Source organism: Pogonomyrmex barbatus, unplaced genomic scaffold (assembly GCF_055798465.1).
Source record: "Pogonomyrmex barbatus isolate J1 unplaced genomic scaffold, ASM5579846v1 scaffold21, whole genome shotgun sequence".
Classification (NCBI taxonomy): Eukaryota; Metazoa; Arthropoda; class Insecta; order Hymenoptera; family Formicidae; genus Pogonomyrmex; species Pogonomyrmex barbatus.
Window position 1 is genome coordinate 2620956 of NW_028297118.1, and position 25297 is coordinate 2646252.

General features: G+C 38.6%; 2 protein-coding genes across 4 annotated transcripts in view; both read right to left on the reverse strand.

The window, feature by feature from the left end:
- Window positions 1-4962, reverse strand: part of LOC105427642 (FERM, ARHGEF and pleckstrin domain-containing protein 1) — a 41138-nt gene extending 36176 nt beyond the window's left edge. Inside the window, exons 1-2 of one of the 3 annotated variants that reach the window (XM_025218355.2) lie at window positions 4353-4918; window positions 249-526 (exon numbers count right to left, since the gene is read on the reverse strand). In XM_025218355.2, coding sequence (XP_025074140.2) covers window positions 249-431 — 183 coding nt within the window. In that variant the 5' untranslated portion in view covers window positions 432-526; window positions 4353-4918. Of the gene's footprint in view, window positions 1-248; window positions 527-4352 lie in introns of all 3 variants that reach the window. The other 2 variants (XM_011639484.3, XM_011639492.3) reach the window with 2 other exon arrangements.
- Window positions 4963-8347: 3385 nt separating this feature from the next.
- On the reverse strand, window positions 8348-25291 carry LOC105427718 (uncharacterized). The gene is made up of 3 exons (XM_025218340.2): window positions 23604-25291; window positions 19088-19219; window positions 8348-18478 (listed from the first exon to the last, which is right to left on the reverse strand). Exons 1-3 carry the CDS (start codon window positions 24505-24507, stop codon window positions 14787-14789), a joined length of 4728 nt encoding a protein of 1575 aa, XP_025074125.2. The 5' UTR covers window positions 24508-25291; the 3' UTR covers window positions 8348-14786.
- Between the last annotated feature and the right edge of the window lie 6 nt (window positions 25292-25297).

Below are 25297 nucleotides of genomic sequence, written 5' to 3' on the forward strand. Positions count from 1 at the left end.
TTAATTCTATTATTCGAGTTAGGCATCACGACACTTGAGCTGTAATCTCATCTATTATTTGCAGATATCTGAATCTCTTATTGCTTTCACTTATTATATTTCTTAACTATTTGCATTAAATAAAATTATTATTATTATTATTATTATTATCGAGCTTTGTAACTTTCTTTGTGTCTCGGCAAGTTATTGTCGCAAACAGTTGAAATATGAAGGAAATTATTCGGGAATGATATATATATATTCTTTACCTGCACTTGAAACATTGTAATAGAGTCATCCAACATCTGTACACGAACCGCTAGCATCTTTCCAGCTTTTCGCGGTGTTGCGGGAGGTGTTCTACTACCTCCGTCCACGCCAGCCGGCGTCGAATGACTGTGGGGCATTTTTGAGCCGATTCCCTTCATGCCAAAACTTTCTATATCATTCATCTTGAGTCATTCACTCACTCTGTTTTACGGAGCGATCGTTTAATGCGTGTTTTCTCAAAGAGAGACAGTCAATTATGTCTGTATTATGTCATCATCTGTAATGTAAAAAAACCATGATAGATATCAAGAAATCATCACGTTTAGATATTCCGTGATTTAAAAATTGAGCCGGGAAAAATTAATCTGCTATGAATAATCAATTACAGGAAAAAAAAAAAAAAAAAAAAAAATACTAGGATGATACAAACGATGAATTAAATGTTTAAGGCTGATGACATTTAGAAAAATATAGATAGAGTGTTGTTTACAACAATTAGAAAATATCAAAAAATACACATAAATAATAAATTTAAATAATAACCAAGAGAGTCAATCACAGCTAAGAACTTTAAAGTTAATAATTTTATATTTTTAACAATTCTCAACTGTAATTGGCCAATTCGCTTACATTTTTTTTCCTATATACAACATTGTTGCGAGAGAAAACTCAAAAGATTGTCTATGGAAACGGACTTTAGGTACTCATAAGAGCAGGATATCAAGAGAATAAAACAAGCATGATTGAACGTTTGAAAGATAGAAAAGCAAAATCATCGTTCAACTTCTCTCGGTATTAAAATAACGCATTTTTGAGGTTTCCACGATTGCTTCCTTCCTAAGAAGGTTAATACATTTACGGACGTTATCTGTGTCACGTTGTTAAATGTCAACGTGAACATTGCGGCTCGCCACATCACAGGGCGAGGAGCAGTCTGATAAACACATATCTTATTCCTCAACTTCTGTCCGTACCGTTTCTAGATAGAGCGTACATGTAAAAAAAGACGTAAGGTTTCAGAAACGAGGAAAGAGAGGAGGATCCGGGCCAACTTTGCTCCAAATCCTGCAAAGTGGAGCACACGCGGGATCTCGCTCTCTCTCTCTCTCTCTCATTTCCGCGCCTCTAGCTCCCGCTTTTCGGCTTTTTATCGCACGGCACGTACATGTTCCTTTAAAGGCGTGATTTCATTTGCACGACTCGCCCATTGCGGATACACTGGGCAAGATATATACGTAACTCGTAACAGTCACTGCAGTGATCTGCGCCAGTCATCGCGGAGAGCGACGGTGAGCGACGGTGTGCGACGCGTTTATATAACGCGCTGCGATGAGTCGCGCGGTATTAGAAATCACATGCGGAATATCCCGTCGTTTCCTCGTCCCGCGATATCGTCAGCCACGAGCTTCGCGTCTTCTTGTGCGATCAATCTAGCGGCGATACAACGCTCTAGGTTACGTTCCCAAGTCTTTTTTTCGAGAAATTAAAATTTCTCTGATTCAGATTCGAGTCGAAACGCTCGGCACCTTTTATTAATAAACATAGTTCAGATTAAACGTATAATTGCGCGCTGTTTACAGCACTCAGATTCTCATTGGCCTCATTATTGCTCCATTACTAAAATTTCCCTTTTAAAATTTAACATATCTAATTAAAATTTAAAACAGGTCTTTCGAATGGACAAGAGACCAATTATCAATATTTGTAAAGTTTTGGTAAAACAATTAAGGAGTAAAATTTTCCTCGAAAATGAACGTTTTGGAATGTCGCTTTAATTATATTATCTAAATACTTCTTGTGTATTTGTATAATTAGCTAAATTTTTTTAATCCAATATCCGTAATACTACACAAGTACTTGTAAGTTATATTTCTTTTTGTATTTTATATAAGATATTGCTTTAGAATTTTGAAATAATTTCTCCAAAGGGTGCATCTTCGTTCCTTTTGATACTCTTTGTTGTTTCTCAACTTTTATCATTAAATATATTCTAACAACACAAAGCGCGAATAAAAATTATTATTTTATGCACTATCATTTCCATATCTATGGGTGGTATTCACAATCCGTTTTTAAGGGGATGCTGAACTTGTCTGTATTATTGGCAGAATGCGATATATTTTTATATCGATTTAATTTTGTATTAATTTTATAGATATGAAAATCCTTCTCCACAATTAAAGTTTATGCATTAATACATATGTCTAACATATGAATTTCGTATGAAAAGCGAGAAAAATTTTTATAATTTAAATTCTTTTTACCATTTGATACTTTAATATGGTATCCAGAAGTGACAATATTTGCTTTATATAAAAATTTTGCAAAACTGATATTGCCAGACCAGAAGATTACACAACGTGAAGAAACAACGTTAAGGTCTTAGAATTAGACTAGATAATAAATGATACAGAAAGTCAATACGAAAATTTATTCGTATGTGTGCAGAAATGTATGTATGCATGAGTAAACATACATAAATATATCTACGTATGTTGGATGGGCAACGTGTGAATTCTCGTTGAATGAAATTCGCTCAGTTCAGCACTCCCTTAAGGATCATATTAAGCATCTAAATGTCAGTACGAATATTTGATTAGTTAATAATGTCTTAGAACTATTTGTATTTGAGATAAGTATAAGATTATCAAATTCTTGGAAAATAATTATATTTAGAAATGTATCTAGATACATTTCAAAAGTCATTGTACCTATATCTTGTTATTCAACGTATAGGTTTGTTTTTTTTTTTGTTTCTACACCAGGCTGCATTAAAATTTTTTATCAAACTTCAAATATACATCATTTTAAGTATGAGTGTACATTAGTTCAAAACTACAAAAAACACATTACATTTGTATCCGAATCGAATTTCGAACATTTTTCTTAAAGTGTCTGTAATCGCATCTTTTTAATTATATAATTATTCACAAAAATCTTTTATAACGCTGCAACCTATATACTTAATGTTTAGAAAATTGATTTGAATAGAAATCTGAAATATCTCATTCAAATACATTTCGATATTTTGTTATTGATGTTCCAAGTTGCATTATATCGATATTTCTGTCATAGAACAGAATAGTTTCTCTTGGATTTGTTAGATTTAAAGGGAATGATCTGACAGAAGATTCTTTTCGCGGAATAATTGTTCTTTGAATATTCTAATTTTATTAATAAATTTATATTATGTACAACATTTTATGTACGACAAATGCGATTTACAGCGATTTTAAACTTTAAACACTGTTATCCATTTCAGTATCATTATATTAAAATATTATGTATTATCTGTTTTTAATAAGTTATTTACTGAATTACATTATTACATATTTTAATTTCCCGAAATTCTTTTTTTATTAAACATTTAAAATAAACATATATCTGTTGATAAAATTGATTTTCTAATAGATTTGCTACGTTAAAAATTAAAATAGCTTCATTGTAAACAAATAACATCGACGTTAACCGTAGCCTCATGTTTCTCGTGAACATCGGTGTTACTTTTATCGATGCCCTAGCTCAACCGCGCGCGATTGTCGGATCTGAAATTGCGATCACACGCGAGCGAACGAGCGAGCGAGCGAGCGAGCGAGTGTGCGGAGAGTCAAGGGAGCGGGCCAATTGAGAGAATTGGAATCGAGGGACGAAAGGGCTGGAAGACGATCTCGCGATCCGACCTACGGCGAGAAAATCAAACGTGGGAGGATGCGGAGGAGGCGGCGGGGAGGGGGGAGAGGGATGCGTGTTTAATGCGTGCACGCGGCTCGTTCCCCGCGCTTCGGTTTCGCGCGTATGGGCACACCGTCGCCCGCGTAAATGTTCAATGTGATAATTGCGAGCTCCTCTCCGACGCGGCATATACCGAAAAATAGTAGCCGCGATAAGTGTCGTCGTGAGGAAGGACCGAGCGTTTTTCTTTTTTTTTCGCGCGCTTCTTCTCTCATCCCAGAGAAAATGTTCGGATGCTCTCATGCATATCGTATCGAGAATAAACCGCGGGACGAGGGGAGAGAAGAGCAAAGAGGAAGAGGAGCGCACAGGGACACAGGAGGAGGGAATCCAGGAGAGAGATCGGATTCTCTGGATTTATTCGTACGTACGTACGTTCGCCGGGCCCCGTCGCTGGTGCGCCCCGCTGCCAGCACACCTCGACACGCGTCAACCAGAGTTCATTGATCACTGAGGCAACACCACTGTGCTCGTCCGTCCGTCCGTCCGCCGGCCGCTTCCGTCAACCGCTATCGTGTCCTCCTCCTTCACGGCGGCGGCGACGACGACAACAACAACGACGACGACGACGAGACGATCGCGTCGTCGTTAATGGACGGTGGTGCTGCTGCTCGCCGATCTCGCGGCGCCGCCCGACGTCGTAGGTGCGGCGACGTGTGCGCGACGATGCTCAACCATCGAGCGCGTACGAGAGCCCCGAATCGGAGCCATCACGTATATACACGCGTGCTCACATATATGTATATATATATATATATATACACACACCGATGTAAGTACACACGCGCGACACTCCCGAGTACGATGGACGACCGCCGACTGACGTCTCCGCCAAGATCGCGATTCGCGAATTACGCGACACGCCCAGTGGTGCTCAACCACCCAGGGATGGACATTATGTTACGTTCTGTTACGTTATTTTGCGTCGCGTCGCGTCGCGTTGCGTCGCGTTACGTTGCGTTGCACCGCGTTGCACTGCGCTGCGCTGCGCTACGTTCCACTCCGTTCAGTCTCTCGTTGCTCGGGATCGCGCCGCGACGTAGGGCCGGTCTACGACGAGGGCGCGACGTGCATGAAGGGCGGTGGCACCGGTTCCACGAGCCACGCGTAATGACATCCGACGGCAGCAGTCCACAGTCTCGAACGATGTATCCATGGATAGAGCATTATCGATCGTTGCGAATAAATTGCCTTAATTGTTACCACAAGTCGGCTTTGCAGATGTGCCACATTACCAATTGATACTCACCAGCAGTTGTTTTCGAGTGACACGCGATCGATTGTCCGCGTTACCGATTAGTCGAGCGAATGTTAGAAGCAACTTAGAAGTTAGAGTTTGTCAGCAAGCTCTGCTCTTGATTTTTACCGTCGATCTATCACCTGTAGCGAATTCCGTTCATTACACTACACCGGGTTAGTGCACATTAAAGATTGCTACATAAATGAAATATCTAAATGTAGTAGCACAATATCACTTCCTTAATAATGAAATTATTAATTCATATTCAGCTAAGTAATGACAAATTCATTGTTATTTACGTAATCATTTTGAAGTGTTTATATATTTTTATATTTCAATAATTTTATGTATATTAGCATTTGGTATGCACTAACCCGGTGTAGTGAATGGAATTCATTACTGGATATGTTTTTGCAGGTCCTGTTCAGCAGAATATTTGAATATGTTCTGTAGGTTCTGATTTGACAGAACTTAAGCAAAATATGGACGCATCGGAAAGGATCGGCTTCTTTCCTTGAAAAAATATTGGTAAAAAAATATTGATATCATATTTTAAAGGCGTTTTTTTTATAAAATGTCTTTCTGACATTTTGTAGACATGCATGTTTCTTTATCTGGATATCTCTATTTTATTTTTATAAGTTCACCATCAGTCTGCATCTGGTATCCAGATTTGAATTTGATACTTTTATTATTCTAGAAAATTTTAATCTCCTGATAATCAAAATTTGAAACACCACATTTAATTATTATTTGGAGCAAATATACGGATAGTATTAATTTCGAATAAATTTCGAAGCCTTAATATAATTGAAATCTTATAACTATTTGCAAGAAATGAGAATTAATTTGTCAAATTATATGTATATATGTAAGCAAACAGAATTATAGATAAAAGTTTTATTGTGTAACTTTAAGTTAAACGTTTAAGTTAAAGTGAGGAATAACAAAAGTTTTATCAGTAATTTTATTAACATTAAAATTATTTTTATAATTTTTGAGTTTTGATTTAAAAAATGTTATTAAAAATATCATAAACAATTCGAAGAAATCCGACTTAATTTTCCATTTTACATTTCTTCATTACGATTTTATTTTTTAATCCATATTATTAATGTTGTTATTTCGATTCGGTATGCTGTTGAGGAAATGCTAATAGTTGATATTGAAGAGGGATATTTAAAGAAAACCAACTACCACAAATAGTATAACAATGTATGTATATATATATATATATATATATATAATATATTTATATATAGAGCTGCAATTTTATTTATATATATACATTTTTGTATGTAAGTATTTTATTATTAATGTTATCATCTGAGAGTAAATATACATGTAAAATTTTCCTTGCGTATCTCATTGGTTGCCATAGGTGTGTTTTGAATTTAAATGAAAGAACATCATTTATATTCGCATACACCAACGTAGTCTATCACTCCCTACTATCTTTTACACATGTTTTTTTTTCTTTTTCCGGTTTTTTCTTCCTAGCGCATTACACCAGCTAAGATAATCTGCCGTCTAACATTATTTTCTAGGTTCGTCCATTTAATATTCATGGCTTAGCGCATTTGTATGGTTACCTTCGTAGATTATAAATGGGGTGCGCAGAAGACTAAACAGCTTGATGGTACGATTGGATGCTTATTATTCCGTATCTACTCCGTTACTTTTTATTTTATTTGTGTTTTACGATTAAATAATCAAGTACTTTTTTTGACACATTGGAAGTATGCTTGCTACCAAAACCACCGCCATGTGAACTCGCTCGCAATTGCTCTGCCTTACTTTTCACAAATATTGGATTTTGCCATATTTTACTACGATATCATACATTGTTAATTTTTTTTTATCATCGCGATTAGAATATGCTTTGGGATATTCGTTTATGCGATAAGGATTTAAACTATTTCGGAGATTTCGAAAATAAATCCCCTCCCGCCTCTTGCGTTCAGCCTCTATTCACTTCCATGACTCTGTTTTTCTCTTTGGTATGTATCATCAAGATATTTGGCCAGTCATAATAATCGTGCAATTATATATTATGTCACCTACATACAGCTTATATGTCGCCGTTCTTATTACAACTTTTCTTGTGTAAGAATCGGTGATAAAAATTTTTTAACGCTAGAAAAATCACTTCGACGGTCGCGATTTGAATATCAAATCGATAATCCCATGTTATTTTTATCTTTTCGACTTCGCTTTCAATCACGGTAATTAGCAGTAATCGGAACTCTGCGGGATGAGAATCTCTCATCTAGAAAGGCTGCTGTGATATAGATACAGAACGAGTGCCAATCCTTCTAGAATCAAATATGTCTAGAGTCTTTTATGCATCGTACACCATTATATGCGTCCGGTTGACAAGCTTTCCTTTACTTCATTACACGTTTTAACATAATATTCCAGAATAATACTTTTACACATTTATAATTCCCACAATTATACCAGTCGTTAATCAGTCTAAAGATAAAAGTCTAAAGATATCTTATATCAAATTCCAAGTACATTCCGCTTGCGCAAATGTGAGACAGAGATTTAATAGCTGGAACATTAAAAGAATAATAAAAAATGCGTCGAATAATGGGGAGAAAATATTTCTAACCCTTTAACGTTACAAATATCCACATCATTTTTGAGAACTTGTCTTCTGATATTATATTGTGAGAATAAATAATTTCATAATAAATTTATTTTGAAAAAAAAAATATCAATTTATGTAACTTTTAAGGCATTGAGGCACTGAGAAAAAAAATTCTGGAAATCTTCTAAGTAAATTGTAAAATCCAAAAGTTTCAGCGTTAAAGGGTTGATGAACATGAGTTGCTCGACAGGCAGAATGATTTGAGCAGGCGTCCTATGTCTACAAATCTCGTAAATGGCTCGATTGTGTTCCCTTTTCACATTATCGAATACTGGTATTCTGTAACGCGAATAGAAAATGCGATTTCAAAATTTTCGGATATTTCGCATCGCTTCCGCATGCCGTTATCGCTCGCGGGAGAAAAAGTTTACAATATCGTATTTCACGATACAACTTCTAGTTCGACTGTATATGTGCTACTTTTCCAGCCAACCACGAATTCCAATATCGGTCATCTTTCTCTCGCGCACTTTTTCTTCCTTTCTATTTTTTTTTTTTTTTTTTTTTTTTTATTATTAAATCAATTACAAGAGTGCTTGCTATAGCCAACAGATGACAAACAATGCATGCTCCGAACATTAGTATAATTTCCAGTTGAAACGAACTTTGGCACTTGTCCTATTGCTTCTGCTGTTTATACTATGGAATCGCAAAGTGTGTTTGGTGTAACATGCTGTTCACGCGATCGAAGAAACGATGAAAAATTTCGCCTTCGGAGGGATTCCGCTTTCAATGAGCCCACACATTCGCCTTATACGAAACGCTAACCCTTAACGGTCACGGCGACACTTTTATACGTTATTTTTAATCTTTCGCATTCCGCATGTGTAAGATATCGAATTCTTCCACGTCGCATGTGTATTCTCCTAGACCCCTCTCTACCTCAGACATTCGAAGGTGTGCGTGACACGACGAATTTATCGGAGCCATGTGTCAAGTATCATCGATATTAGACCGTTAAGAGTGCTCGATACAAAGTAGCCGCTAACATTGCCAAAATTACAATTGTAATAATCGACGGGGATTATCTTTACACGAGTACGTGAGGTGGAATGATAATACGATTACGCACAGGGTTTATCAATCGATGACGAGTAATAAGACATTAATAAGAACTATCTGTACGCTAAAGAGTGAGTGAATGAGCGAGTCGACATGTATGTCTCTCTCTCTATTGTGAGTGCGCTAAGAAAAATGTAATAAACGTTCCATTACATACTTTCGAGAAAATAATCTCGATTTTCACAGATTCGAGTTCTTCCGCACATTCGCAATTTATAAATGAGCCTTTTAGAAACTAGTAGATTAATCGCCACGATTCTTTGTAAATTTCTTGATCTTAGTGTCAGATCATATAATTTATATTTCTTCGTCAACTTTCTCTGCTTTTTATTTCGTCGAGCTGATTAGATTTCCAAGAGGCTTATTTAGCATTTGATGTAAAAAAGAAGTTAGAGTTCTCTCTCATTATCTTCCCTAGATTAATTCCTTTTCGGTTACAATATCGCATCTCTAAATGCAAAGACATCTTGGTTTCGCACTGAGAATGCAGAAATATTCTCTCGTAATTATCTTCGATTTCGACGATCAGAATTTCGCATTACAATCCTTTGCGATGCTTTACACAAAAAACAAGAGATTGCCAAGAGTTCTTTCGAACGAAAATATGTATCCCACATCAAGGTGCGATTTTCTAACTGTAAAGCTAGCGACAGACTTGCGATTCACGTTTCGTAATTTGCGATTCGCAGAAATAATTCATCAATATTAACCTTTGATTACTTGTAATTAGCGATTTATCATTTGCAATGTAATTTCATATACAGACAAATACAAATTGACTCGAAATGATTTACCCCCTTTAATTTCAGAAAATTGTTCTGTTGAACAATTTCGAATCAGCGTGAATAAACAATATAAATTCGATAAATCTTGCCCATTTAGATTACTCACAAATCTTATGTGAATAGCGAATTACAAATCACGGATCGTAAATTGCACATAGATGAGCTAGTTTTAGAAGTACAATTATAATTATCCGAGTACAGCCTAATTCATACATACATGCATTACTTACAATACTACTGGATTCGCTATTACATCGCTCTGCACTCGTGTTAATCTTTGAATGAGTTACGCAAAATACATATAATAATTGAAACATGTTCAGTTGTTGAAAATATCTTTCTGAACGAAAATCTAGACAGGTATTCCCGATGAATTTTACATGCGCGTACATTAAATTACCCTTTGCATCACAAACTCGCGGTATTTATATTTATGATCAGAAAGACTCTTGATAAAACCATCATGAAGAAGTGACGGCTTCAAGAAGGGGAATTTATTTCATCCCATCGAATATATGAAATATCTCGTGCTTCACAATATGCGTGAGACACGCGTTCATTTATAGTAAATCTTATGTCTCGATAAAATGTCAGATAATATATATTTATAAAGGTATTTATAAAGATCAACAAAGAATGTACAAATAATAAAAAATTTTTCTACAATTAAAATCCCTTAAAACTTTTTTTTTTCAGTATTAAGGTACAATATACATAGAGGAACATCCAGAAAAATTTCAATACAAATTACTATTTAAATTTCCTATATTAAAATAGAAATTTGTTGTAATTTTGTCGATATATTTCTTATATAACAATAGAATTTACGGTAAGATACCGTTCACGTTTGATAACAATGACATTTTTAGCAAGCAAATCTTTGGCGTTACGTTGAGATAAGATCATTAAAGAGCAGTAAGATTTGCGACGAGTTATATCTCGATTATCCGAGAGATTGTATAATATATTTTCAGCTGAAAGATTTGACGGATTAAACATGTGAGACATGGAAAGTGAATGAATTGAGATATCCCAGAGGATATTCTTTTTCGTCTTCTGCACCAAGATTCACTTCGAAAAATTATTCGGAGTATATGAAAAATAATCTAGGGAATATTCTCTTTAATTATTGATACCGAGTTATTTTGCTCACGTCAATTTTCGTTCAAACATTTTTTCCCCTATTCTTTAGGTTCATAATCAAGATAAAAGACACGTGTTACGAGTAAGCGATATATTTAAATCAACTAGAATCAATTCGTGGAGATTTCACCAATCATTTTCATCAAAGAAAGCTGTAATAAAACACAATGTTTTATCAACGACACAAGATTTAATTGAAAATAATTTTGTTGATTGATAAAATACACATGTATTAGAATTATAAAAGAGAGAATACTGCAAAAGATACAAAATGACTATATTATAACAAGAATAATCAAACATTTTGGAAAGTTAACATAGCAGTACAGAGATTCCCTACTCTTGTCAGAGATTCTCTACTCTACTCAGTAGATATTTCTTCATAAAATTATTTTCTGAAACAGAACTGGTGACCTGTTTCTGCACAACTATACTTATAATATTGATTACCACTCTTTCTAAAAGTAGTATTATAACACGTGGTATAAAAATATCAGGAGCATTAACATTCTAATAATAAGAATATTAAAAGTCTCTATAGATCATTATCCATAGAAATTTGCACTATACTCTAGGAATAAAATTAAAATCACAAATGATCTTCCCTCGACAAAACCATCTTCGAATCTGGAATGATATCGAAACAATTGTAACAGTAATATAATTAATTTGTGATATGGTGTAACTTTGGCATAAATGTGTAAACGTATCATAATCACATCATGCTGCTATACCCTGTGATTCACACATCATAAATTGATTTAGAATCTCCGCAAAGGATAGACATAAGATATACATAAATGAGCAGGTTCTCGTACTCATACGACGCAATCATGCTTTGCGTCAACAAGATTTCTAAAAATGAGATGTCTTAATTAAGTAATCAGGTCGAGCCAATACAACAATTTATATCGTATTATCGACACGCAACATTTGTTTTACGCAGAATGTACACCTACTGTAATTTATTTATACGCCGCCAATATGATGTAAACCGAGTTACTTCATATATCTACTCAACCTTTTCTCGCGAAAAGGTCAGAGTTATTTTCTATATCCGTGAATTTTAATGAAACACGTAGAATTCATCGACAGTGGGAGCTTGCCATATGTATACTAGGCACTATATATCAACAAAATCGCGAATCAATTTCGCATATCTTCCAATTAAATTTCATCTTACATTTAATCTTAAACTTTCGGTTGTGTCAACGCTATAACAGAATCAAACCTAATCTTTTATATATATACATATATATATATATATATATATATATATATATATATATATATATATATACGTGTGTGTATATATATGTGTATATATATGTGTATATATATGCATATATACATATATATATATATATATATATATAATATATATCAATTGTGTTATAAATAATAATATAATTTCTATTCACACGATATACGCCATTCTTTCTGTCTCAACTGTTACCATGATAAGTAGTTTACTATTTAGAGTTATTGTTCGAACAATACATGTTAACACTCTCGCGTGAGAATAACAAGTCGAAGAATGATATTTTTTAACGCTTGTCACATCGTTACGATCAATCAACATCTATTAAAATGAAAATCGTTATCGAATCGCATCCGTCTCATTCTTCCAGTGTAATAAAAACATTCCATCCTTGGTTTACCTTTTTGATTCCCGTCAAGATCATTTATCTTAATTGACTCAGATGCGTTTAAAATTTCTATCTCGTAATCTAGCCCGTGGTATCTCGATCGCCTAAGTTGTGACATGTATCTCGCTACACAGCGAGTCATTACAACAACGATTTGGCACAAAGAAAATAAATAAATATCTATTTTGTTCCGCTGAGTGAATTGTGTAGGCCGTGCGATTATTCTTCCATCTTTCAAAGGGGCTATTCTTTATGTATTACGGGTTTATGTATTATGAGCTTCGGAAGTGAAGCGATCAACGGCAAAGGCCGCTATGCTAAAAAAAAGGGGTAGATTCATGGTGTCCCTATATTAACTATCTATCATTTAAGCTATTTATCATTGAAATTAAAGAGTCTTCGATAGAATAAGATGATTTGTAAAGGTGAACTAGAGTAGAACAGTATACACAAAATGACGATTGTACTTTCAACGAGTTTTCAATGAAATTACACATACACACGCGCGCGCGCGCGCGCGCGCGTGTGTGTGTGTGTGTGTGTGATTAAAGGATGAAGCGCATTATAACAAATAATCCTGTCTTCTAGCATCGCAGAGCACTTTGTACTTAGTCCCTGTGCGTACATAATACTTGTCATTAAGAAATTTTATTTTAAACGTTAAACATTGTCGATTCTTTACATAACGGTAAATAGATACGCTACGTTAATTTTGGTTTCGGTTAACACGCGTTTGATAGACTCGAGAGGGAGATTCTCTGTTACACGATCCGAGAAATCCCAGCGACCCATCAATCAAAATGACGCGCTAAGAAATTAACTAGGGCGGATGAATCGTATATTTCTTTTTTTCCTTTCTTTTTGGCATTCGCGTCTATCCATTATCGTAGACTAATATTATACTGACTAGAGGCATTGATACATCTTAATTTGGCATGAAGCGTACAAGTGAAATTCACGAATAGCGCCTTCCGCTCGGGGAGAAGAAAGCTCGGAACAATTTTACTATAAAACACACAGTAAGGTGGGAAACTGTTTCGCCTTTCCGGAAAAATATGTGTGAAATATAAATACGCATGACAGCTACATATCTATTAAAGAAAAATTCTTATATCTTCCCGTGACAATCTTTTCCGTTTTGTCCCTTACAATCCAATTCCAGCGTTAACGCGTGACCGGAACGACCGCGATTTATGACCTCTCATCGTTCAGTGTTTAAAATAATTAACAACTTCGCCGGATTATAAATATAATGATAGTATCTAACAAAGTACTATCGACATCTTTATCGCGATATCTACAATGCTATAGTGAGACAGAGACAGACAGACAGAGAGAGAGAGAGAGAGAGAGAGAGAGAGAGAGAGAGAGAGAGAGAGGATGGGAGCGAGGGAGAAAGGAAAAAGGAGAGAGAGAGAGAGAGAGAGAGGGGGGGAGAGAAAGAGAGAGAGAAATCTAGAACAACAGATCTATATGATGATATCTACAGTGCCATAGAAAATTTATACTACAATATTATAATAACGAGCGTAAAGTGATATAATTCGAACTAATGTTATTATATCGCGATAAAACGTACGAACATCACGTAAACGAAGATCATCGAATTAAGGAAAATAATATCAAAGAGTATTTAATGTAATTATAATCTAGCAAAAAAAAAAAATACGTACACATATATGTTTTTACTCTATTCTTGCTATAATATATATGAATGAAAAGTTTGCAACGCGTGTGTTTCCGTGTCTGAAGAACGTTTAAGATTTCGGTGTCTATACTCAATGTTGTTTTTTTAAATTACACTTCAATAAAAAAGCATTTTCTGTATCAACATCTATCAACAGAAGACACGAGCTCTTTGGATTTTTTCGGCTAAAACTCAACCGTCGAAAAGAATTACAAAATTTAAAATAGATACAAAGCACGATATAGAAATTAGGAAGACAAGGAAAAGCTGAATTGAAAAAAATTTACATAAAAATTGCACTTGAATTTTTTACCCATCTCTTAAGAAACGTCATTTTAACGAATGACGAAAATTTTTGTCATGTATATGTAGTCAATTGCAGAAAGAGGTAGGAAAACAGAGTTTTTCTACCGCACGTCTTTGTTACTTACAAATCATGTCAAAACCACCCGAGACATAGCGGTGAGAGAGTTAAATATATTCCAGGTAACACGAACATCCGCAGGATGTCGTAAAGACGTTCTAAAAATCCACATAAAATGTTTCAGTCGTTTTTCAAATGTTTCTTGCAGCTTTGTGTCGCTCAGACATTCATGGCGTAATACACCGTGTTCGGAGTATTCGCCGGAGTAGAGATGAGACCGGCATTGGGATCGACATAAGAATTGGACATTAACAGGACGTGCGATGCCGAATTGGTCGGACCGGAAGTCGCCTGCGGGAAGTCCCGAGTGGGCATACTGGCGGCGCCCTCGGGAACCCCGCGTTCCGTCACCGCGCATGTGTTGATACCTCGCGGCAGCTGCAACACCGTCGCTGAAGAGCCGGCAACGGCCATCGCCGTTGACGCCGCTGATGATGATGATGATGATGATGCTGATGCTGAACACGCGAGCGGAGTGACATTGCCCGTTGCGGATTGCGCGTTACCGCCACCGTAAGACGTACCAACGATCGGCTCGCAGTTCTTATTGCTGTTGGCCATAATCCCGGTACACTTGAGCGAAGTGGCCGCGGCCGAGGTAGATGAGGACGAGGACGACAGGGCCGATGCTGACGCCGAGGACGATGACGAGGACGACGAGGACGACGACGATGACGAAGATGACGATGACGAGAAGGACGAGGCGGCTGCGATGGAGATCGTTTGCGTTTGTACATCCGCAGCGACAGCGACAGCGGCAGCGGCAACGGCGACGGTACCGGCAGTAGCGGCACCGCGTGCCAAATGCGCTGGATACAACGGATAGCCATCTTGGTTACTCGCCGGAATACATCTCGAGGGTGCGATCACCGTGTACGAGGATGGCGACTGCTGCGTCACCACGGGCACGCGGTACGATGCCATCTCGCCGTGGTGATGTTGATGCTGATGCTGATGTTGATGTTGATGATGGTGAAACTGCATGGGATGTACCACCGAGTGGGGCACGGGGGAGAACGCGATATTGGGCGATCGGAAGTCCTCGGTCTGATGGGGATGTATGTGCAGATGCAAGGCCTGCTGAGCGCTTTGCAACGGCAGAGAATTCGGGCTGGAGACGGACGCGAGAGGCGGCGGTGGCGGCGGCGGAGGCGGTATAGGCGGTGATGTATTTAAATTGGAATGCGACGTGGCGGAACGATTCGCGTTATAGTACAACGCCTGTTGTTGATTGGTCTTGTTCAGACGAGGATATGGATACCGCTCGATGTGACTGGCGTAATTTGGCGAGGAATGCGGCGGCAGGATGCGCTGTATGTTCTGATACGTGGGGTCCGACATGCCGCTATACGGCACGAAGTACATAGTGCGATAGCACTTGGTGCCAATGGCGGGCACGCCACTGCCGGGTAACATGTTGCAATGATAGTTCGCAATCGTTACCGGTGGATTGCGACGTTGCATTTTCGACAGAGTGTTGGTATATATCGCGCCCGCGATGTCGTCGCCACCGCCAACTCCACCACCACCCGCGATACGTAGCATGCGCGTGCTAGACAACTGCTGTTGCTCCTGGAAATAATGGTGGCCATTCCTGTGTTCGGGATACAGGTGCGCAGTGCCGTCGCCGGACGGTGTTCTGACGGTGAACTGTCGCGGTATCGTGTTCTCCAGGTAGGTCGTGTGCTCGGAGATACCCTGGATATTTGCCGTGACCGCCGTGCTCTCGGCAATGGTCTGATATATATCGTCAATTTGTCTCTGCATTGTGTTTATACGATTAATCGTATTCGTATCCCGCTCGAAGCTTCCCATCGCGGTATATGCATCTGTGGGTATAGAAACTGCCTCATCCCCTCCATCAGCAGTCAGCAGAGTCTTTGCGTCGATCTTGTCACCGTTCACGTCGCAATACATCGGCCATATCGAGTCAGATCTCGTATCGTTAAAGTTGTTGGTTGCACCAGCACAGGATGGACGCGCCCGATGGACAGCCTCGTTGGCAGCCTCGTATTGTTGCTTGATGCCTGTTACCGATGGCCGTCGATTGAATCCATAATCATTGAGCTCGTCATCATCATCCTCCTCTTCGTTATCCACCTGCGCGTCCCTGCCATCGTGGTTTTTAACAACACCCTTGCCATCGTAATTCTCATTAGATGACGTATTCACGGCCTTGTCCTCAGAATGATAACCGTTAATGAACGCGTAACGATCCTCTGTCTCATTGTAGCGACGTTTTATTCGCTCCATCCTCGACTTGTCTTGCTCGACGAATGCGAGCAACTCGTCAGCAGTGTTGTCACCAATATCGGGTCTACTGCCTATCGGCGTACATCTCGTTACATCCGGTTGACCAGCGTATTTTCTGTCCTCGCCGTTCAAAGCCGCCTCAATGTCCTCCAAACTGTACGACGAATCCGAATTATAATTTGTCGATTCGCGATTCGAAGATGTCAGCATTCTGGACTCGTTTCGATAGTAGTCGTCCTGATTGTCAGAACTACTGACTGCGACGCACGACAGCGGTGCCAGACTCGCTAATAACTGTCTTCGAACGTCCGAGTTCACTTTGGTCAACGGATTTTTGGACTGACACTCCTTCGTGAGAAAATTTCTTCCGCCCGGACCTATCCCGAGATCGGGTAGGTTCGGTTGGATATTCTTCTTATGTGCAAATAAGTCCGTGATCTTCCTATAAGTGGACTGATTCGGCGGGTTGTCTGTCACCAACATTGGCATTCCCATCGTATTATGTCCGTGCGTGGATGCCATCGCACCCGCCGTCGTTGCCATCACCGCTGCCGCCGCCGCAGCCGTCGTCGTCGTCGTCGCCGCCGCTGTCAAGGAGTTTGATCTCGTCGACATCATCGTTAAAGTGGCAGTGGTTTCCGTCGAGGCCACGCTCGCCGGCAGCGACTCGCACATAGGCCGTTCCTCGCCTAATGGCGACGTTCGTATCGAGAGATCTCCGCTGTACTTGGCATCACTCGCGGAATTTGTGTTATCGGAACTGTCGGTCATGTCCACATTCTCGTCGTCCTGATCAACGCACGTGAGCTGCCTGATTCGCTCCTCTAGCGATAGATTCTTTGGCCGCAAGTTCTTCTTGCGCGTTATCGTGTTGTACTTGCCGATGAGACTACGCCGCAAAGTGTTCCGCTCGATGGATCTCTTGATCGAGCTAGACTCGCATTCCGGCGACTCGTAGGAGCCACCGGGGATCGTGGATTTTTTAACCGCGTCGAACAGCCGTAGACTCTCGGCGGTAATCAGAAATTTTTGCGCTTCATCCTGAGAATGCTCCGGACAAGTCGCTCCGGACGAATTCGCCTTGCTGGCTGGCGCCGGCGGTGGCGAGATGAATTTCGGGTTAGGAAAAAGTTGTCTCACTGCAGAATTTGGCTTCAGGCTGTTACTAGCGAGGGACACGTTGCCCAGCTTGAAAACGAGGGACAGCTCTTTCGCGTCCTGCTCGCGCGACTGCTCGCCCGCCGTCGTTTGATCGCTGATGCGTTCCGCTTCCATAGTCGTTGCCACCCTTTTGTCGTTGCCCGTCGAATTTTTGACGTTTGCGTCGGTATCACGATCCTCTGTGATGTCCGAGTCGTTACACCGCGCGGTGAATTGCGCTGCATTTTCGTGAACTATCGACACTGGGCCGCCTGTCCCGGAACAAAGCGCCGGACTAAAACCGTTATCCTTTGGAATATCGCAAACGCTTTTATCTTTATCCGCATCGGATCGCCCGAAGCAATCCTTCCGCTCCTCTTCGCTAATTTCCCGCACGATCCGTCGCTCCGTAACAGTTGTCATCGTTATTGTTTCCACGAGATAACGATGGTGCAAATCTATGAAACAGAGTTATACCGTATACTTGAATCAAACGGGAAAAATAAATGCGCCGCGAGTGTAATTAAATTTCGAACGTTTTCGTTTAGTGCGCGAGATAACGTTTCATCATCGTGTAAATAAAATTTTCATCTCGGATATTGTATATTGAGAGCGCTAGATGGATAAATGTGTATCGTAACATATACCTCTAATTTACTCAAATTTATCGCCTCCCACGTTTTTATTTACATCATATCTCAAGATTAATAGTCACTAATTAAGATGCGTCGTTAATATGTATAAATTATAAATGCAGACAAATACAACCCGCGTTTCGTTTCACGTCTAGTGTCTCGAAATATTTTTGAAAGATCGATCATTCATTTAAATCGACGTTTACATACAGTCGTTCGATACAGTCAAAAAATAAATAAATTTTCGTTGTGAGAACGAGACAATTTTATATAAAAATCTTTTATAAAAGAACGTATAAAAAAATTTTAATCTTCAAATATTTATATTTCATTTATTATATTAGTATCTTTAAATTTATAAAAAAAAAAAAACTCATGTCTTTACAAAAAGATGTAAGTTTTGAAGTAATTTGAAATGAAAAAAGAATATACCGGGGAGAGACGCCCGATGCTGTTTATCCAGTTTTTCTTGCAAATTCCTCTGATTACCGTCGTGCACCGTGTTGTCCTTGTTGCTCTGCGTATCCTGCTCATTCCCACGATCTTGCACTTGCGACTCGCATTCTGGAACAGAGGAAGAAGTAAGATCGAACCCACACGTCTTAGGTCATGCCTTTACACAATTATGCGCATTATTATGAGGTTCCATTAGACGCGTATGTTTACTACAGCAAAACAATAAGTAAGTTTAAGTTAACACGAGTTAGACATAGGCTATCCTATAACTCACTGACAATCTTCGGATAGTACGTGATCTTCGCGGAATTCGTTATACCGCACGTTAAATCTGCCATATTAACTGTGGACTGTGAAAGACCACGGCGTTCGTTACAAATACCATTTCTATACTGCAATATCTCGTTAAGAAACTTTATCTGTTATCAGGTGTGTTGTATGACGACGTCCCGGCAGATACGCAGAGGAGATATGGTGTGCCAATAATCGCGTATCTTCTTTTCATTATTAAATTTGTAAAAATTTGTTAAACAATATCTTTCACACGTTTGTCACACATTATTCTTTTTTAATTTGTCTTTTTTTATTGTATTTTGAATCAAATTTTATCGCAAGTCATCTATAATCTTAATTTCAAATCTGCTCGCATGGCCTATAAATCGAAATAAGTTCAGCGTAATGTTGATTACAATCTATCATAGATAAACATTATATTTTTCACGATCTTTTTTAATTGTTCTTATTTACAAAATTATGCGGAATCGCAGCGGCATACCAATTGCGTGAAACTTTCCATAATTAAATAAATTTTCCTAAACTTTTATACATATGCTAATGCTATAGAAATTAATGTAAGATCTAAACAAAAAAAAAAATTTCTTTCAGAAGAATTTAATAATGATATCACAGGCCTCTTTTAAAGGCCTGTGGTATCATTCCTTGAATGTTATCAAAATCGAAGAGGGAAAATTCCAAATGGTTTGAAATGTTAGAACAATTCCAAGCGATGGCCATCGATATTTTATGTACTTTTCAAAGTCGCGCCATGTGTATCAAGCGATTGACAGCTTGCATAATTTCTGCAGTTTCTAGTTTAACATACATTCATTAATAGTAATGCCGACGTATTTTCTATTGTTATCATGCTTCACGATATATCGCGTTCTCCATTGTAAGAACTCGACTTTCTGACTCATCGAACGATTTTACTGAAATATCTAAAAATTTAATTTTAATTTAATAGATCTGAAAATGAATTTGTTCGATTATTAAAAATTACTATATATTATCTATTATAGCCAATTTTTTATTTTTATTTTTTAAATACTTCAGTAAAATTGCTTTTTCCGTGTAATAGAAATTTTATTCAATGAAATTAATGCGATTTTACTTAAAAAAAATCGTCAAAGAGAACGTTGTCTCATATTTACTTCAATATAAGTTTAAAAAAAGGAATATATATTTAATCGAGGAAAAAGTGATATAGAAGTCCAATTTACATGCAACTTGTTGTACAGAATTTTATTATTACGCATTTGTGACTGTGATACGCGACTTACTAAAAAATGTCACATGCGGTATATATTTAATATTTTTTTTTTCCTTCATATGTTTCGCAACCTGTTGTAGATCTAAAATATATATGAACAATGAAGACTACACTTTGATAATTCTTATCAGACATGTTTTAATCTGATATCTATGTTGTAGGTTTATTCGGTCCATGTATCACGGAATGTATGCAGACTATGAATTATGTAAAACACAATCCATTATGTAAAATACTTAGGTCATACTTTAGATAGACCTTTTATTCTTTATTTTTCGTTTCTTTTATCGAGTCGAAAAATACTGTAGACTTGTAAGCATCAGATGCCTACCCTAACATTTACGCGGTGTCCAGGAGAAAATTTAGGTATTCTATTTTATATAGTGTAAAACGCGAACCGTTTGGTTAGAAATATAAGTGTTCTTACCGGGGTATCTCTCAGGGAAGTACCGGAATTACGCTAGGCTGCACTTCCGGTGAGCGTTGATACGCGAACAAACCTATACTTCCATATCTACATACATCGACATTTTGTGATCGCAATCATAGATCTCTAATCAAAGCTCTTAATCGATTATAACATATTACGAATCATGAGCTTCCCTTTTCTACTATTTGTTATTAAAAAATGTTATTTAAATCATTTCGCTTCGAGTGACAATTTATGGTTTTTTTTTTCAGTTTTCATAAAGAGCAGCGGAATGTCAGTTTAAAAAAGAAACACCGCGGGTGTTTCAATATTGAAGCCAAAGTATTACCCGTATTACAAATCATTGAAAAAAGCGAAAAGCTATTATGTTATAATCGAAATTCAAAATTGTTTTGAATATTTATAGGTAGATATTTTTTCCCTCTGAGAAACTTTCTTGGTATTCTAAAGAATGCGCATAAGAATTCTGCTACGTTCTTAAACGGTTTACCAACCGTGGCTAGACTCATGAAAAACAATACCATTATTATATTCGCATCCTGTGTGAAGGGATATCGTGGGACTGTTCCTCGGTTATATGTGAGAAAAGAACTGAGCAACGATGCAATTCTTCTAATTTGCACCTCTCCATTAAAGCTAATAGATTTAACGCCAGATATGTAGCATCATTACTTTCATCGTGTGTGCTGGCATATGAATTACCTATTAGCATATTGTTTCCAATTATTGAATCGTAGCGCGATATCCGCGCGTGATATTTTATCGATTTTGAAACTGTTCCCTTCTCGCAAAATTACTTCACGCCTCTAGGGGGTTTTATAAAAAAAAAGCATACACGGGGATTATTATTTTTCAGATAACATGATCTTTAAAGAGAAAATGGATATTTGCGATTTATTAAATAATAATTTTTGTTCGGATTTTATTACAAACAACATGTTCATTTTTAAAATAAATAATTGATAGAGAAAAATATTTTTAGAAAAACATCCTATCATAAATAATAGCAAAAAAGCAATAAATTAATAATATGCATAACAAACTAATATGGGCATTTAAAATATGAATAATATTAAATTTTGTTTGCAATGAAGAAGAGCTTATTTAAAACTGTATTATGCTTTCAACAAAGGTTTTTGTAGTCGGGCTGAAATAATTTTTCAAAATATTTTACGAAAAAAAATGAATCAATAAAATTCTTTAAAAAAAAAAATTACTTTGTACAGAATCCAAATATCATTGATAGAAATTTGGAAATAGTTTAAGTAAAAATTAATATATAAATTTTTAGCAAAAAGCGAATTATTTGCAACAGAAATTTTTAAAGAAATAATTTATAACTATATTAGAAAAAAAATCGGGAAAAAAAAAGAGAGTAGCACACTTCGTCCGTTATGATTTTACATCGTAAGGATTAATGTTGCGGGTGTTTCTTGATTTAAATGAATATTTTACATGATTGTTAGACGATAATAACGGACTGCACTCGACTTTCCTTCCTTTTCTAATCTATATTCATATCATATCAAAGTTCATATCAAAAGTTCATATCAAAAGTTTTCTGAATCTTAAAGTTTCAAGTATGCCTTTGTGGTTTATAACGTTAAGCGTTTGTATTACGCGACTGCAAAATACATTGCAAAACTGGTCTTTTCTTTAGTAACAAGAAGAACATTTGTCTGATGCTCTTCGATTTTAAATTTACAGCACTTACGGCGAGTTTATCCGTTTGGTATTTTTAATTAACGATAATAATTTCAAGTTATTATTTTTATATTGTATCTTCATAATTATATATAAATTATTTTTAACATTGTTACTTTCCTTCCTATTATAAAAAATAAAATTTGCAAAATGAATATGAGGAAATAACGTTTAATTATTTTCCAAAGCTAATTAATAATTAAGATAATTTAACAAGTAGTGACAATTTTACTAAAATATATTCTTATTGAATTATAGAAGAGATTACACTTTAATCTTCAATTATCTAAATGAGAATCTAATCGGCTGAAAGGCTGAAGGGATTTGCTGAGCAAAGTTAATTCTCTACTGGGGGAATATTTATAGATATAGATATATAAAGCTTTGTTAGAATTAAAATGTCCATATTGGCAAAATTGGTAATATTCTGTAACCCCATTAACGTTTGCAATTTTTCTCAACTATGATTGTTTTTAAATTGGCTTTCCGTTGAATATATTATTATTCATCGTGTTATGTTAGGTGGCAGGTACATTGAAATTTAGCACTAATACAGATGTATGCGTGCAACTATTAATGTAGAAAAAAAAATGTCGTTTTAGTAAAATATTGTAATGTTTGGTGTTACACAGTGTATAAAGTCCACGCTTTTTCTCTCTGTATGATATCAAGAATGTTCACAGAAGAATTAAGAGAAAGAGCGGTGACAGAGGCACTGCAGAAATTACGTCTTCCGTATCTCCTAGGTATTAATCGAGATATAATTGGATTGGATTCATGTTATAGAACAACACTAAGAGTCGGCTCACCCGTTGCCTGTTGCTGATAGTAATTGCACTCCGCGCATGCCGTGGAGGATGACGCGCCGCCACGCTGTTCCGTCCCGTTCGCGATCTCGTTGTCTTTGTAACCCTCCGGCGGGCTAAGCGTTTCCTGCTGCTGCTGGTCGTGCCGCGGCGGCGGCGGCGGTGGCGGAACTACGGTTCCGCTCTCCTCCTGGGAATCCGCGGCCGTCTCCTTCAGCCGGCGTCCTTTCGTCGCGTCCTCCGCGTCCACGTTTCCTCGCTCGTTCGCGTTCTTCCCTTCCGCGGCTGCGGCCGCCGACACCACCACCCTCTCCACCTTCCCGTCGACGTTCTCCTCCTCGTCCTCCTCTTCATTCTCCCGCTCCTCCTCCTCGTCCTCTTCTTCCTCGCCGTCATCCGCCTCCTCCTCGTCCTCCTCCTCGTCCTCCTCCGTCTGCGAGTCCTCGCGACCCTGCTGATTCTTTCCGCGGGGTCCGCCGCCGTCACCGCCGCCGCCGCCGCCGCCGCCGCCGCCGCCGCCGCCGCCGCCGCCGCGATGATCCCGCGCGGCGTTCTCGCAGAGCGCCTGCTCTACACCCCTCGCCATCTCGCCGTATCTACCGTTGCCGGTGCCGGTGCCGGTGCCGATGCCGAAATGCAAATTCAATTCCGCCCGGCACTCCTTACAATTGCCCAATCGCATAAACTCGTGCTCCTGATAGCAGCAGTCGCAATCCTCTTCGTAATCGGCGCAGCACTCCTCTTTGATCAGTATGATGTAGTCCGCTGCGAAGAACTCGTTCAGCTTCTCATTGATCACCACGCGATGCTTCTGCGACTTCGCCTTGGTCTGGCCCGGTTTCTTCAGCAGCGACTTGAGCGTCTTGGCCGCCGGTTCCGCCGGATGTTTGTTGCCGTGTTCTTTCATCGTGGTGCTTCTTTCCCTTGCTTTCTCTTTCCCTTGCTATCTCTCTTCCTCTCTACGTTGCTCTTTTTCTTTCTTTCTACTTCTCCCCCTCTCTCTTTTTCTGTGTCATTCGCTCATCGACATGTTGTACATCCTTCCTTTGTATACTTTTTCCATAGCCCTTACAGGTCTCGCTCCCAGGACAATACAGCTATATTTTCTGTCTCCGTCTCTCTCTCTCTCTCTCTCTCTCTCCTCGTTGTTCGTTCTTACCACCGCCACCTGTGCCACGACTTCCTACCTGTCCCTCACGCTCGCGTTCCCACGGCGGTGAGGTGCGTATACACTTTCTCGCACGGCTAACGATATTCCACCTATCTATACGCCGCCGTTATCGTTCATCGTCGTCCGACAACCCCGTCAGTCGCGCGGCCATCGACATTCGCGTCAGCGTATCGTTATTACGGACACGCCATGATCGGATCGGCCGACGTTAAGTGATCCTGCCGACGTACGACGGTCGCAGCATCCCTCCCTCACCGCGGCGTGATCGATGAACCCCGCGAAGATCACATGCTTCGCTTTGAGGAGATATCTCTCTCTTTCTCTCTCTCTCTCTCTCTCTCTCTCTTCTCTCTTCCGGTTGCCGCCGCGACGACGGCCCGTCGACGTCGTCCTCGGTGCGCACGTGTTCTTCGGCTAACGCGACGCGAGGTTGCTTTCGCTCTTTGCGTGCGCGAGGAAGTCAGTCTGGCGAAGGCCGTGCGCCTATCGATCGAGGCATGCTGGAGCTTTTCTTCATCTCGCGGAT